At 37.3% G+C, this 16,926-nt stretch overlaps 1 protein-coding gene across 4 annotated transcripts in view; it reads left to right on the top strand.

Annotated features, from left to right (window-relative positions):
• PALS1 (protein associated with LIN7 1, MAGUK p55 family member) overlaps positions 1-16,325 on the top strand; it is a 103,113-nt gene extending 86,788 nt beyond the window's left edge. For 2 of the 4 annotated variants that reach the window (XM_060004368.1, XM_060004366.1), the window contains exons 13-16: positions 125-327; positions 2,032-2,142; positions 13,064-13,236; positions 14,998-16,325. In XM_060004368.1, coding sequence (XP_059860351.1) covers positions 125-327; positions 2,032-2,142; positions 13,064-13,236; positions 14,998-15,058 — 548 coding nt within the window. In that variant the 3' untranslated portion in view covers positions 15,059-16,325. Of the gene's footprint in view, positions 1-124; positions 328-2,031; positions 2,143-13,063 lie in introns of all 4 variants that reach the window. The other 2 variants (XM_060004367.1, XM_060004369.1) reach the window with 2 other exon arrangements.
• Positions 16,326-16,926: the final 601 nt, after the last annotated feature.

Genomic DNA, 16,926 nt, shown 5'->3' with positions numbered 1-16,926 from the left:
ATTTCCTTAATTCATTATTTTTAAATTTGTATTACAAAATAAACATTTTTTCTGACTAACAGAATTATCCCTCATCCTTACTCTGATCCACGTCCATTATTTTTACCTGATTTTGTTTGCCTAGATACAACTCGGAGTCGGCGAGACCATGAAGTAGCCGGTAGAGATTACCACTTTGTTTCACGGCAGGCATTTGAGGCAGACGTAGCAGCTGGAAAGTTCATTGAGCATGGTGAATTTGAGAAAAATTTGTATGGAACCAGCATAGATTCTGTACGGCAAGTGATCAACTCGGGCAAAATATGTCTTTTAAGTCTTCGTACACAGGTAAAAACTATTTTGGTTTAGGGTGTTGAACTTGAGGACATTTTTCACAGAGTAATTTTTAGTGGGAACTGTATTTTGGTCCAAGAACCACAGGACATAATTAAGTTCTCATACAGTTTTTTCACACTGATTCCCTACGAATTTAGGTTGCTAAATCTCTTTCAGTTTCCTCTGAGGGGAAAATACATATATTCCATACTTACATATACACATGTACATGTTTTCTGAAACTTAAAATACAGTAACTGTAGTGCTGGTATAGTACTTTAGTATTTTAAAGGTTATAAAAGAATTTCCCTTTCCTGATTCTTATATGAGAAAAATTAGAATAATTAGAGGTCATTTTTATGGTTTTAAATGACGTAGTTCAAGTATTAGTAAGTATCATTATGAGTGCTGGGTTGTATCTAACGAAATGTCTACTGTTCTGTTATCTGTCATACAAAAGAAAACCTTCAAAAATTACTAACAGTTGCTTTTTAGATTTCCATTAAAAATAAAATAATTTTAGAAATTTGGGATTTTTAAGATTGTGTTTGTTGTGAATTTTTTTTCTTTTTGTACATTGTACAGCTTTAGCATAAAACTTTCCTTAATGTCGTGGAACCTACTGTGTATGTCAACTCACGAGACATAGGTAGTGGTCATTAAAGAGATGTATATGAAAGAGAATTGAGGGACTTCCCTGGTGGCGCAGAGGTTAAGAATCCGCCTGCCAGTGCAGGGGACACGGGTTCAAGCCCTGGTTTGGGAAGATCCCACATGCCGCGGAGCAACTAAGCCCGTGCACCACAACTACCGAGCCTGCGCTCTAGAGCCTATGAACCACAACTGCTGAGCCTGTGTGCCACAACTACTGAAGCCCATGTGCCTAGAGCCCGTGGTCCGCAACAAGAAAAGCCACCGCAATGAGAAGCCCGCGTGCCACAACGAAGAGTAGTGCCCCCTGCTCACCACAACTAGAGAAAGCCCGCGCACAGCAACAAAGACCCAACGCAGCCAAAGATAAATAAATTTATTTAAAAAAAGAAGAGAGAGAGAGAGAGAGAATTGATTCCAAAATGGCTTTCCTGAAATAGTAATTAGGTTTTCTTTATTTTTTAGTGAACAAAAGAGCTTCTTAGTCTCTGCTGTTTCAACTATAAATATCAGACTTAAGAGAAGGATTGATGTTTTTACTAAATTCCTTCAGAATTCTTTATATTATTTTGGCTAACAAATTTACCAAAGGACTTAGAGTAGTTAAGCATATTGTCTTAATTACTGTTTTTAAGATAGAAAAGGACATGTCCCTATAATCCCCATTTTTGTAGAGTGCTTCAATTTAGGGACACACATTCATGCAAAGGCAAGGTGAAAACCACAGTCTCTTAATTCAGACAGTATGCTTTTTCTTCTTGGATGTGCTTTTCCAGAATTTTCTTTTGTATGTGTATGTGAAGTTTTTCTCTGATTCTTTTTGCATTTAGACCCTGGCACATGGTAAGGTGACTGCTCATTTGTAATTCCTTCAAAATGGATTTTTAATATGGTTATTTTAATCTGTGTGTGATCTTATTAGCAGGGTATTTTATCATCACAGAGTTGTAATTCTTCATTAATTTTATTTCATTACATATAAAGAGTAAGCCAATATTCTGTGTGTGTTATAGGTACACAATATATTCTTATATTGAATGGTTAAGATCTATCTTTTCTTTACAGTCATTGAAGACTCTCCGGAACTCAGACTTGAAACCATATATTATCTTCATTGCACCTCCTTCACAAGAAAGACTTCGGGCATTATTGGCCAAAGAGGGCAAGAATCCAAAGGTAAAGTTATTATACTGTCATACTATTCCATTGAAAGTAACATGAAACAGTCATGGCTTAATATGTCACAGTGCTTAAAAACTACATCAGGCTTCCCTGCTGGCACAGTGGTTGAGAGTCCGCCTGCTGATGCAGGGGACACAGGTTCGTGCCCCGGTCCGGGAAGATCCTACATGCCGCGGAGCGGCTGGGCCCGTGAGCCATGGCCGCTGAGCCTGCGCGTCCGGAGCCTGTGCTCCGCAACGGGAGAGGCCACAACAGTGAGAGGCCCGCGTACCGCAAAAAAAAAAAAAAAAACAAAAAAAAAAAAACTACATCAGCTTAGGCTTTCAAACGGATTATTCTTTCTGCCATATCACTTTCCCAAAACTGCCACAGTTGCCTCTGGTTGGACTTCAGCAGCTCTCCAAAGCAGGGGGCTTCTCTTGTTGTTCTGCATACATTCTCTATTATCACTCCAAATGTATGGTAGGAATACATACATTTTTATGTATTCCTACCATATATACATACAGTAATACATACACCTTTGGCATTTCTTAAAACTTCCTTACCCTTCTTCACACAGATCTATGTTATTTCTAACAAGGATTAGGTAACACCCTCCCCCCACACCAAATATTCTCAGCAGATTCTTAGGGATTACCCACTTTTATCTGCAGATATTCCACATATGCAAGGAGCCAAACTTGAGTCCTCTTGCTTTTCTCTTCTTTTTTCTCATTGAAATTTTATGTTCTGTTTGTCTTCTGCCTTTGATCTTTTTGTATGATCTGAAATGGAAAAATGTTTTTAGTTATTATTTTTTTTTGCCAGAATATAGTCAAATTTTATTTTATATGTTATAAGGTACAAACATATGATGCCAGAGATTGTACTTTAAATTTGGCATTGAAAAAATATAATTTGGAAATATAAATAATTATTCAAAGTTCCATAATATATTACTCCTCAGATTTGAAATTCAAAATCTGGCGTTCCTTTCCTATGCTCCAAGATATCAATCAGCATGAGGTTGTGAATCTTGTGTTGCAACATGCAGCAGAGAATTCATCTTTGAATCCTTTAACTTTGAGTAACACTTAGTTTTCTTTAGTTTCATAGCAGAAAATAGCTGCTCACAAACATAAGTACTTCCAAACATGGACAGAACCTTTGCATAATGGTTTTTATATTTAGGGTAACCTCCCAAGATATCTGTAGAATTCTGGGATTCCAACGTTATCATATTTGGCTTTCAGTATAGTGTTGACCTGCAATTCAGTAACTTCCATTTGTAGCTCTTGATTCACATTATTAATACTAATTGAGAAAAGGGAACTAAACAAGATTAGTTCATTCTCATAAAGTTGGAAAAGTCAGAGAACGTTTTTTGGAATTGAGTCTTCAACTCTTTAATTTGGGGAATGTAGTTCAGGCTGTCATTTTCATTTTCAAAAACTAATTTCATCGTAGGAAAGTGGGCCAGGTTGTTCCTTCCCAAATGAGTCTACCAAAGACAAAATTTCACTAGGAATGAGCCAACTGAATCATACATTTGTGTCACCACTTGTGAACGCCTTTGCAGAGAAATATCCAGCATGTTTAGATATGTTATAATAATGTCAACCAAAAAGGTTAAGTCTCTGAGCCAATCTTTGCTTGTAAGCTGAGGCTCAGATTTTCCTCTAGAAAACATGAAAAAGTCATTTTCCTCCAACTGTTCAAAAATCTGCCTTAGGACTACACCACAATTCAGCCACTTAAGTTCCACAGAGCAGAACATGTTTCCATATTGTGTGTCTAACTGATTAAACACAGCACCGATTTCTGTGGTCTGAGCCATGGGAGTGTATCCAGGTTATGGTATAAACTATGTCCATGATGTGATCCATTTTTAATCTTTTAGCACAAAGTGTCTCCTGGAGAATGAGACCGTGCAGAGACTTAAGTTCCTTGTCTTGGCAAAGCCCTGACACTTTAGATTTCAGTTTTGTAACTAGTTCTTTAACACTAACCATCACAGAGTCACCATCTGTGCTAATACTTACCAACTTTGACCAGTCCACGTTAAATTTTTTTAAGACTTTTCTCAACACGTAAAACTATTTCCTGATGTTGTGCCTGTTATGGGAACCATGTCCAGAAGTTCTTTGATCACATCAAAAGTTTCATTGACACCATGAATAAATACAGCTACGTGGGGGGGTGTTATTTCCATCCACACCTTCCTGAGCTAAATGGAAAAAAGCCACAAATGATTCAGCTTTTTCTTGCAACTTGTCCTGCAAGTTCTCAGTCGTATTGTTAACATGCTGGGCAACAACATCACCAGTTAGTCTTATGTTGGCAAATGCGTGTCTGTTCAGGGCACATGATTTCTGCTGCGCTCAACAGACAGTCTTTGATAAACTCGCCATCTGCAAGAGGTTTTGCTGACCAGGCAATTTTCTCACTTAATACATAACTACATTTCATGGCAGCATCACTTATTTTATCCACGTTCAAAAGCAAATCATGTTGAAATTTCAGTCTTTTTTTCAGTTTGTTGCATTTTCTGTCACACATCTTTTCTGTAAATCCATCGTGGTTCCTATGATGGTTGCTTTCCTAATGGTGTTTTAGGTTACATTCTCTCGACACAGACAGGCTTTGTTTGCATATTAAACATGTAGGAACATTCTTTACCTCCACAAAGAAATACGCTCTCTCACATTTTTCTTGAAATGCATGGCTTTCTTATTCTTTCGTTTCCCCATTCTCCAAGTGCTCTTTTTTCCATCTCTTTCATCTTGGCCTTGGCTTTTTTCTCCAACAAGGTCTAGAGCTACAGCAAGCCCACCGATCTCTGTTCCTTGCTTCTCTTCCAAGGCTCGCTGTGCATCGGCCTGTGACTTGAAGTCAATATAGGCGATCCTTTCACTCATCCTATCCTTGCTCACCAATCTGATTTGAAAAGCATCCTAAAACACTTCTATTAATTCATGCTGAGTGACTTTGTCAGGCAGGTTCTTGATCAAAAGTGTTTTGGCATTTCGATCTTTCTTTGTTTCCTTTTCCTTTGGTTTCTTCAATTTAGTTTCGTATCCAAGGACCTTTGTTTCACTGAGTTCCAGGGCTTTTTCCTGGTCATCAGCAGATTTAAAATTCACTAACCAAATCTTCTAATTTCTGTTTTTTGGTTTCAGTGGAAGCCTTCTGTTTGGTCATTTCCTTCTGTTTATCAGGTGCTTTCTTCGTAGGCTCTTCATCCTCCTCCGAGTTCTCATGTCTCTTCTCATGGTCCTTGAGCTTGGCAGTCCTCCTGTCTTTTGGCACATTGGCCCCTGTGGCTCCCCTCCTGTGTGGTGATATTAATTTCTCAGCAAACATGGGAGCCAGAAACGTTTTTTTTCGATTTTATTTCCGGGAGCAGTAGCAACCTTCCTACCATTCTTAGGGACGACAGCCTCATCTCTGCTGCCATTGTCTTTATCTTCTGACATCTCATCTTCCCCATCTTCTATTTCTTTTAGGGAAAGACTCATTTTCTTTAGTTCACCTTGATTTGTTTTCCTCTCCAGACTGAGAACTCATTGTTAACGGGACCAGCTTCCATCTCTACCCCCATCAAAATTAACAACATAAATAAGGAGTCTAAAGCCAGAAACTTTAACCATCACTTCCCAAATTAACCCGCACAGTGTCGTCCCTGACGAGTTCTCCTCCCTTTAAGACTATCGCTGGTGTAGGGCACTGCCCACTCAGAGCCCTGCAGGCCATTACACGCAGCCAACCAGGATTGGATGCCCAGGAGAAGCCTGCAGCATCCCACAGGCACCAACAGGCCAGGAAGGCCCTCTCAGCAGCCGCCCAGGACTCTAGGCCCCAGGCAGCTAATTATTTTAGATGCTGGATGTGGTTGAGGTAGTCCATATTATACCAAACAGTACTAAAAATTAAATGATAATATATTGATATATTAATCAGAAAGCATTGACATTTTATTTAAATGTATGAAATGAAAACTGTCAAGTGACATGCTATATCAAAGTAACAAATACTCTTCCTTGTTTTTTGCCAATTTCCTAAAAATTTCTATTTTACAAAGGAATCACTTAGATCTCATTTCATTTGCTATGCCTTTAAATCTCCTTAAAAGCCATAAAAACACATAATAATATTCCTCCCTAAAATCTCCTCAAAAGTCTTTGATTCTTGACTATTCACCACACCCACCAGCCCTCTTTTTTCCTCCCCAAGGTATCTTTTTCTACTCTGGGTCTACTTACATTTGTTATTCAGTCTGTATGTGAAGGTGGTATTTTTCAGTGTCTTCAACATCAGGGACTTTCCCATCCTTTGTGTTGAGCATAATTCTGGTTGCTTTATTTAGGCTAAGTAGGCCAGCTGGTTAAAGTAGTGTTTCACTCCTTTTTCATTTTTGCAACACAAGTGCAAGTTCATAAATAAGTAGGGTCAGAGTATCTGCTGTCCTAAGCACTTGAGATGATACAAAAGAAATCTGAGACATAAAGTGGGGGAGGTGGTGGTTGTGGGATGAACTGGGAGATTGGGATTGACATATAGACACTAATATGTATAAAATAGATAACTAATAAGAACCTGCTGTATTAAAAAACTAAAATAAAATTCAAAAAAAAATATGAGACATGTTCGCTGGCTGTTCTTGAGGAGGATCACATATAATAAGGAAAACTAGATTGACAGTCTATGAAACTTGGTGCCCAGTTAACTACTTTGGTAGACCAGAAATACTGTAGTGGTTCTAGGAGAGGAATGCACATAAAGGACCAAAATGGACTCCATTTTACTTGTTCAACCTAATTTTCTATTTTCTGACATGCACACTTATTTTTTGTTAGGTTATTCTTCTCCAGCAAGAATTTGATAGCATGCCAAGGGCCATATGCCGTTCCAAAACATGTTAAGCAACTTTCTTTTGGTTGGTGGTCTCTGCCAGGGCTCTCATGGAATTTTTTTACCTATTTTATTTTTGATATTTTAATATTTAATTGTAATATTTAATATTTAAAATATTTTTACCTACTTTATTTTTAATTCAGATTGAGTGAGTTCTAGAAAGAATACCTATTAACAGTTGACCCTTGAACAATGTGGGGTTTGGGCACCAAAACCTCCATACAGTTGAAAATCTGTGTGTAACTTATAGTTGGCCCTCCATATCTGCAGTTCCACATCCTCAGATTCAACCAACTGCAGACAGTGTAGTACTGTAGTATTAACTATTGAAAAAAATCTGTGTACAAGTGAACTGTGCATTTCAAGCCTGTGTTGTTCAAGGGTCAACTATATACATGCTTTTAAAGCAGGAACTTAATCAGTTACCACAATGTTTTAGCAGTATACAATGTGCTTGATTTTCTAATTATAGTTTTCTAATTTTAAAAAATTAACTTTATTGAGATTACTTTACATGCATGCATTTTAATTGTATAATTTAGTGAGTTTTGGCAAAATGTGTACCTGTGAAACCACCATGCCAATCAACATTTAGAACATTTGCATCACTCTAGAAAAGTTCTCTCATGCCCCTTTAAAGTTAATACCCCTCCACTCTTTCCTAGGTAACCACTTACCTACTTTCTGTCGCTATAGATTTGTCTGTTCTGGAAGTTCATATAAATGGAAACCATTTATAAGTTTAAGTTTATAACCATTTATAAGTAAGTTTAAATTTGTATCTAGCTTCTTTTAAAATAAATTTATTTATTTATTATTCATTTTTGGCTGTGTTGGGTCTTCATTGCTGCACGCGGGCTTTCTCTAGTTGCAGTGAGTGGGGGCCACTCTTTGTTGAGGTGTGTGGGCTTCTCATTGCGGTGGCTTCTCTTGTTGCGGAGCATGGGCTCTAGGCGCTAGGGCTTCAGCACCTGTGGCACGTGGGCTCAGTAGCTGTGGCTCACTTGCTCTAGAGTGCAGGCTCAGCAGTTGTGGCACACGGGCTTAGTTGCTCTGTGGCATGTGGGATCTTCCTGGACCAGGGCTCGAACCCGTGTCCCCTGCATTGGCAGGTGGGTTCTTAACCACTGCGCCACCAAGGAAGTCCTGTATCTAGCTTTTGATAAGTATAATGTTTTTAAGATTCATCTATGTTGCATCTAACAGTAGTTCATATCTTATTGCTGAGTTGTGTACCATGATCTAAATATATCACAATTTGTCCATTCACCAGTTAAAAAACATTAGGGTTGTTTCCAATTTTGAGCTGGTGACTAAAGCAGCTCTAAACATTCATAGTTTTTTGGTGGACATATGTTTTCATTTTTCTTGAATTGCTGGATCAAGATGATAAGTGTATGTTTTAAGTGTATAAAAAGTACAAAACTATTTTATAAACAGTTTTCCTTTCGACACTCTCACTTTGGTTCCATTTGCTCTACATCCTTACCAACTTTTGCTGCTGTTGTTTTGTAACAACTTTTTAGTCATTCTAATAGGTGTGAAGTGTTACCGTTGTGGTTTTCATTTGCATTTTCCTGATGACTAATGATAGCATCTTTTCATGTAGTCATTTGGACAAATTCTTTTGTGAAATGTCTCAAGTTTTATTTTTTTTAATTGAGTTGCTTTCTTGTTGAATTGTAAAAATTCTTTATATATTCTGGATATAAATATTTTTTCAAACTCTTTGTAATTTAAAAACATATTTTTTGAAGATCAGAATTGTTTTTAATGAAGTACCTCTGTCCCTTGGTATGCATGGGAGATTGGTTTCAGCACCTGCTGCGATACTAAAATGGAGGATGCTTAAGTCCCATACTTGGCCTTCCATACCACAGTTTCATGTCTTCAACCAACCATGGATCATGTAGAACTCTATTTATTGAAAAACATCTCTGTATACACAGTTCAAACCTGTGTTGTTCAAGGGTCAACTGCATAATTTTTTTCATTTTTCTTATGGTTAATGATTTTTGTGTATTGTCTAAAAAAATTTGCCTACTCCAAGATTATAAAGATTTATTCTGTATTTTCTTCTAAAAGCTTTCTTGTATTAGCTTTCCCTTTAAGGTCTATAATCTATCTCAAATTAATCTTTATTTTAGTGTGATGTAAGGGTTTGTTTTTTTTTTAAATCACACATGGCTATCCAATTGCTTTAGTATCATTTCTTGAAAAAGGCTATCCTTTTTTTCCCACTGAATTACATTGGCATCTTTGTCAAAAATGACTTGACCAAATACGTAGCGGGGAGGGATTATTTCTGGACTCTATTCTGTATTTATGCTGAATCACATTGTCTTGATTACTGTAGCTTTATCTTTTCTCGAAAAATGGTCATTAAAAGGAATGAAGTACTGATACATGGTACAACATGGATGAACCTTGAAAACATAAGTAAAAGAACCCAGTCACAAAAGACCATATTTTGTATGATTCCATTATTTGGAATGTCCAGAATAAGCAAATCTATAGAGACCTGAAGTAGATTAGTGGTTTTCCTAGGGCTGGGGGTTGGGAGAAAATGGGGAGTGGCTGCCAATGACTGTGGCGTTTTGGAGGGAGCGGGGTGAGGGGGGATGGAGGGTGACGAAAATGTTTTGAAATTGATTGTGGTGTTGATTGCACAACTCCTCTGTGACTATACTAAAAACTATTGAATTGTACATTTTAAGTGGGTAAATTGTATGAATCCCCCATTGAATTGCTTCCAGTTCACCATTAAATGGGTGAATTGTAAATGAATTATATCTCAAGAAACCTGTTATCTGGGCAAAATAAATCCCAGTGGGCTTTTCTCTGGAAATTGAAAAGATTATTTTAAAATTGTATGGAAATTTTAAAGAATAACCAAAACACTTTAGAAAAAGAAATAAGTTGGGAGACATTTTTGTTAATTTTCTTTATTGTTTGACTATTTTCCATTTAATTGACTTATTTTTATTCTTATACTTACGTTGGCTTTAATTTGCACTTGCTCTAGTTTCTGAAGAAAATTAGATGATTTTTAAACCTTTCTTCTTTTCTAATATAAAGTTATAAATTTCCTTCTAAGTAGTTCTTTAGTTGCATCCTACAAATTAAGGTTATATTTTTCATTACCATTTTGTTAGAAATATTTTCTAGTTTCCTCTGTCATTTTCTTTAACCCATGGGTTATTTAGAAGTATGTAATTCCCATCTGTTGGAGATTTATAAAATATTTTATTGATCTACAATTCCATTGTGGTAAGAGAACATACTCTGTAAGATGTCAGTCTTTCAAATCTTGGTGAGTCTTATTTTATGACCCAGTATCTGTTCTATCTTGGTGCATGTTCCTGCACACCAGTAAGAATGTATATTTTGCAGCTGTTGGGTAAAGGGTGGTGTATCTGATTGCCTTTTATGTTTTATCTTCTTTGGTATTTAATAGTGTTTTATCACACAGTAGAAGTGTTGAGTAAAAACAAATTCTCAATTTTAACTCTGTGAGATAGTGCTAACTAAGAAAGTGATGGTGTTCCTCACCAAATGCAAAATTTAAATAATCAGTTATTTCATTGTACTGTGAATCTGTTCTGCTGTAATGGGGACTTGAGAGTGGTAAACTAATAGTATGAACTATTATGGTCAATTTGGCCTATAGATAATTTTTTCAGGCCAAAGATATTTGAGCAAAAACATTTTGTTTCAATTTTGTCATGAATTGTAATTTGAAAAATTAAAACATAAACTACCAAGTAAATAAGTCATTTTGGCAAAAGATGAATACTTAAATTTGATAAAGAAAAACTAGGTGGATTAGATATTCATGTGAATCTATGTAAGACGTGGGGCTTAACATTTATATTTCAAATCTAGTAACACAAGGTTTAGAGTCTACCTTGAATTCTAGAATGTTCTTTCAATAATCTTCAGCTTTGAGTAGACATAAGTTTTAACCAGAATGTCACAGTATGTTCAGTTACAGTGGTGTAGTAGAGTCCCTGCTGGGAAACAAAGGATTCTGTGTACCAGAGCCAGATGCACAACATTCCAGAACGAAAATTAGAGGGCCACACAAGAAACTAATTCAGGACAAGCCAGAGCTGTCATCTTTTTTCCTTGACTTACGTTTGTTTTTATCTTTAATATCCCATAACTTAAAGACAATGATATAAAATTAATACTACTTAACACTATGATATATGATCTTATGTTACATGATAAGGAAATAAGAGAGGGAAGAAAACAAAGATATTTTAATAAAAATGTATTCTGAAGTAAATAATGAAGAAATACTTATGACAACTACAGTCCTTATTTCTTTAACTGGTCACATGGTCATAGGTGGTATTTGTAACTACTTTCTTCTACTATGGTTTTTTTTTTTTTAACATCTTTATTGCAGTATAATTGCTTTACAGTGGTGTGTTTCTGCTATACAACAAAGTGAATCAGTTATACATATACATATGTTCCCATATCTCTTCCCTCTTGCATCTCCCTCCCTCCCACCCTCCCTATCCCACCCCTCTAGGTGGTCACAAACCACCGAGCTGATCTCCCTGTGCTATGCGGCTCTAGTGAGTTGGATGGACCTAGAGTCTGTCATACAGAGTGAAGTAAGTCAGAAAGAGAAAAACAAATACCGTATGCTAACACATATATATGGAATCTAAGAAAAAAAGGGTGATGAAGAACCTAGGGGTAAGACGGAATAAAGACACAGACCTACTAGAGAATGGACTTGAGGATATGGGGAGGGGGAAGGGTAAGCTGTGACAAAGTGAGAGAGTGGCATGGACATATATACACTGTCATATTTTTAATGTTTTCCTTCTGTTAAAGAAGTTCAACCAGTTGAACAATACAAATTGTTTGGTATTGTGGGTCCAATATAGTATTGATGTGTGGCCTTTACGTCTGAGACATATGGACATTTAATTAGTTCTCTTCATCAACAGGGGTGATTTGGGGGCAGTTTCACTTTCTTGGACACATGTGCCTGATTATCAGAAGGTTCTCGATAAGTTTTGCATATAACCTTGCCATCTGCTTATCTGTGAAACAGCTGTTTCCTTCATGCATTATTTTAAAGTAGCCTGCTCTATATGGCTTCCCAAACTCTTCTTAGGATACTTGTTTTTGCATCTTGAAGACCTCCTTTGTGTATTGAAAGCAGAGAAGCAATTTTAAAAGCTATTTCCCCCCAAAAATATATTAATTAAAATCTTGGATTTCCAGCAGTGTTTTCATAGAAAAAGATACCCATTCTGTTGATCCTTTTCTCATGATGTTTACTCTTTTTAACTCTGCAACAGATATAGAGGGCAGGGGTTCTTTATAAGAGCCAAGAGCAGGTGGCACTTGAGGTCCTGCCAGAAAGGTTCACTGTTACAGAAGATGTTATTTTTAGGAAGAGGTTATGGTGCCCTGAAATGTTTGAAAACGAACGTCTGTAGGGAATTCAAAGTAACAGTCTGTGCTCTTGAAGCCTCTTCTTGTGGATAAGACAGAAATATATAAAAACCTAAATAGCAGTATAAACAGGTTATATTGAGTTGCAAATGGTTCGCAGTGTCAGTGCTGAAGATACCAGAGCAAAGGAAATCCCTGTGGCCATGACAGGGTTGGGTTGAACACTGGAGACTGAGTATTTTGAGAGACAGAAGGAAAGCAGTGTTAAGGCCATTTCTTGTTCTTCAGCCATCTCTGACTCATTGTATATTTTGGTAAGGAATGGACTACCTCTTAATTTTTTTTTTTTTTTTGCGGTACGCGGGCCTCTCACTGTTGTGGCCTCTCCCGTTGCGGACGGAGCACAGGCTCCGGACGCACAGGCTCCAGACGCGCAGGCTCAGCGGCCATGGCTCACGGACCCAGCCGCTCCACGGCATGTGGGATCTTCCCGGACCGGGGCACGAACCCCTGTCCCCTGCATTGGCAGGCGAACTCTCAACCACTGCGCCACCAGGGAAGCCCCTACCTCATAATTTTTATCTTCTCTTTGCAGCCTGAAGAGTTGAGAGAAATCATTGAGAAGACTAGAGAGATGGAGCAGAACAATGGCCACTACTTTGACACAGCAATTGTGAACTCGGATCTTGATAAAGCCTATCAGGAATTGCTTAGGTTGATTAACAAACTTGATACTGAACCTCAGTGGGTGCCATCCACTTGGCTGAGGTGAAGGAAACATCCATTCTGTGGCATGATTGGACTTGATCTGGCAAACTGCCAATAGGAAGATAGCCCTGATACCTGAGCAAGTCTCTGAGAAGGTGGCAGGCAGTATAAATTGTAGACCTGTTCTTAGATCTTGAACTAGTGAGAAGAAAATCCCCTTAGGCAATTCATTAACAGCATTCTTTATTCTCTGTACATGGGCTTTAGAGGTTCTTGCCTCATTTGGGGATTTTAAATGGAAGTTTTCAACAGAGCAGTTCCATTTTATCCACATAAAAACCTTTTAATTCTGTTTTCATCTAACCAACTCTTTTCTGCCTAGTCACATTTCCATGAAAAACTTTTGTGTGTATACACAATGGTCCATGTCTCACATAGTAATAAATATTGATGTTATTTAACAGTTAACTTAAATGACTTCATGGGAATTTGTGGGTGAAGGGAAACTGCTTCTGTGCACTGGGCAAGACAACAGTATTTGGTTAGTCACCAGAACTACTTTAAAAAAAAATGGTGCCACTTTGGTCTGGAGCTGCTCTGTTAGGTTTGAATTCATTTGTATGTCTTTTAATTCATAAAAACATTCCGTTAGAAGCACCAATTTTTTAGCCCAAACTTGTGGATCAGACTTCACTGCACATGTGAAAGGTTTATGCAACGGTCACACCTGTTTTAGACTCTGCTCTAAAACATGTACAACATATGCTGATCTTTTTAAAGGTATAATGGTTTTCTGAATTTTTTTCTTTAATCGTTGCAACGGATTGGGTAACTTTTACTTCCTTTTCCTGATCTGCATAGTACAATAGAATGTATAAGTTACATTTTTACGAATGGCAGATATTGATATAAACTCTGTTGACTGTTAAGTTTCTTCCTCATGATGCAAAGTTTTTTACATGCATAAAAGGACATAGCACATTTGACAGTTTTTTAATTTTTATATATGAGCACAGTATAATTTGATGACTGTGCCATATATGTAGGTAATAAACTGGAATTTGTGATCAATACAGTTGCTGTACTGTATACTGATATTTAATGGATTGACAAATGGTCATTGATTACACTTGTTCAGCATTGGAATAAAATTATATGAGGGAAATGATATGACAATTGACTTTGAGATCAGAAGGAAAAGATGACCTGAAAGTCATTTGAACATTTTAGGAAAAGAACATTGCAGGGGAAAAGTTAAGCATATAGAAATAGGTTTTTATCCTGATAAGGTCTGCCTCTTATGATCAGAATGCAACAAGCTAAATCATAAAACATTTAAGCTAATGAAACTTTCATACTGTCTCTATAGCTTGTAGCTTTAAAATTCAACTTCTGTAATTGGCATGGAAAGTTAATTTGTAGTATTTTCAAGGCTTAAGGGATGGTGTGATGTGTGACAAACAACCTCAAATGTGAATGTCTTGATTTTATTTATATGGTGACTTTAGCTACAATTCCTGTTCCCAAAGCTAAACACTGGAATAATACTGAATTGTCACTTAATTTAACATAAGCAACTGTTTTTAATGAGTAGTTTGTCTCAGTGTCATGTACATACTTGAGTTTTTCTCCTTTGCATAATATTATTTGAACAAATTGTAGACAGTTTATATGCTGCCTTCTTCTGTTGAAATTCACATGGCCTCAAAGTTGGCTGTGGAATATATCTTGTGTGGAAATACTTTCAAGATAATGTTCCTTAGGAAGAAAGTTAACATTCCTAGGTTGAGGTAAGGAATGCCATACATACTGTCTCTTCAGGTCTGAAACACTCCAGTTTATGGCAGGAAAATGCAAAGGTCACAGTGATTTTCAGCACTGAAAACAAGGCACTGTAAGTACTTAATCTTTTCAGTTTTCCAGTATACTTTCTCTTTAGGAATGAAAGGTAGTCTGTGGTAGACAGTGGAGTTTTGTGAGCTGCTTATCATAACTGACAACTATTTTCAACCCTACGATCTAAAACGTTTGCAGTTTGAGTCAAGTTAGAATGAGATTTCAGGCGGTGTCAGTAAGCGGCTGCCGCGCTAGTCCCTGAGTTACCTGTAGACCACAGGGCCAACACTAGGGCCATGTGCTATGCAGACTCAGGCATGGCTTTAACAAGCAAGTCCAAGTCCCCTACCGAGGCACATGCTATGCCGTAGTATACTTCTTGAAAATCTAAGCTGATGAGGTATTTTGGGGATCAGTTAAGTCCTATATATTTTTCTCCTTCCTCATCAGCAGTGGTAGAGGGATAGAAATGTTTATATCCCAACTTTCCTCAATCCTGGTGATATGGATGTGCTGATATTCGACATAGTCCCTACAAAGTGAAAACTGAGTTGTTGCTGACTTCCTTGAAAGAAAATGGAAAAAAGCCTTGCTCTCCACCTAGTTGTGCCCTACACCGCTCTGGCCAATTCCATTTCCTGTCCCTCTGTGGTTCTGATTGGAGACCCCAGTGTGGAGGGAGGTCTTAACCACTTATAGGAATGATACCAATTGCTAATGAAATGTACATTAGTTCAAGTAAGGAAATAATCTTCCTTTACTAAATTTCCTTAAGTCAGAACAAACAGAAAGGAGAATAGTGTTTAGATTAATCCAGATTTGCTTTCTATGAAAATCTAATGTCTGGATTTTTTTTTTTCTTTTTCTCATGGCCTAAGGAATAATTTGAATGTAATTCTGTGAATGTGTGTGGAAAATTTAAACCAGGGATTTAGCCTTAATAAAGGTAACCTTTCTGACATCTATTGTTAATTCTCCTTTGTACTCTTATCCTGCCTGTATCTGCACTCTGTTGTTTTGAGATGTAACAAACACTGCACATTGTAATGTAAAAATAAAAAGTAAAATTATATTTCAAATTTAAAAAGTCACTGAATACTTTCTCTTGCTGTGTTTATATCCTCTACCATTCAAGGTGTCAACACATCTAAAATGACCCACCCTTGTCTTCAAGTTTTGCCAGAATCAAGTCCGTTGGAACCTCTGGGTGAAACACAAATACGTTTTAATTTATTCTTCACAGTGGGGGAGTGCCCCCTACTGGCACAAATGTAGGTTCTGTTTCCTTAATTGTTTAAACTGTATTAAAGATGATAGATGATAGACAACTTAAAGCTGCGAACTCTGGAACTAGTTTTCTGGGGAAGAAGGTACGTAATACTCAGGCGAATTCCACTACATGCAACCACCAATTTGAGAACACTGAGGATAGGATGACTTGTTGACAAATATATAACATATTTTCATTCTCCATTCTTCATCCCTCCCCTTTTTCTATAATACCTACTCTGTATCTCCCAAAGGAGGCCAATCATGTACCAGAAAGTGTTTGTTACACATACACACACATGCTACCCCAGTCCAGCTTTCTATTCCTATTCCTGATCTACTCCCTTCCCATACAGCTCCAGTCACCCCAACCCTACACAACAAATTTTCTGTCCACTCTTGTCTCTTTCTTTTTAACAATATGCTAAACTGTAAAATCTTCTACACTTATGTAGGGAGGGTAGCCAAAGCCAGTAAGTACCAGAGGTTTATGGTGCCACAGGAAAAACTCTAGGGTACTTCTCTGGCTTAGTTCCTTAAGTTGAACATAAATTTATCTAAATGAAAACCCACGAAACCTGGCTCTCTGCATCTACTTTCCAGCTAATTTTTGCCTCCTACAGAGCCGTACATACATACATACCA

The sequence above is a fragment of the Delphinus delphis genome, chromosome 2 (genome assembly GCF_949987515.2).
Source record: "Delphinus delphis chromosome 2, mDelDel1.2, whole genome shotgun sequence".
Taxonomy (NCBI): domain Eukaryota; kingdom Metazoa; phylum Chordata; class Mammalia; order Artiodactyla; family Delphinidae; genus Delphinus; species Delphinus delphis.
The sequence above is the reverse complement of the archived record's forward strand: the minus strand, read 5'-3'. Positions and strand labels throughout refer to the sequence as shown.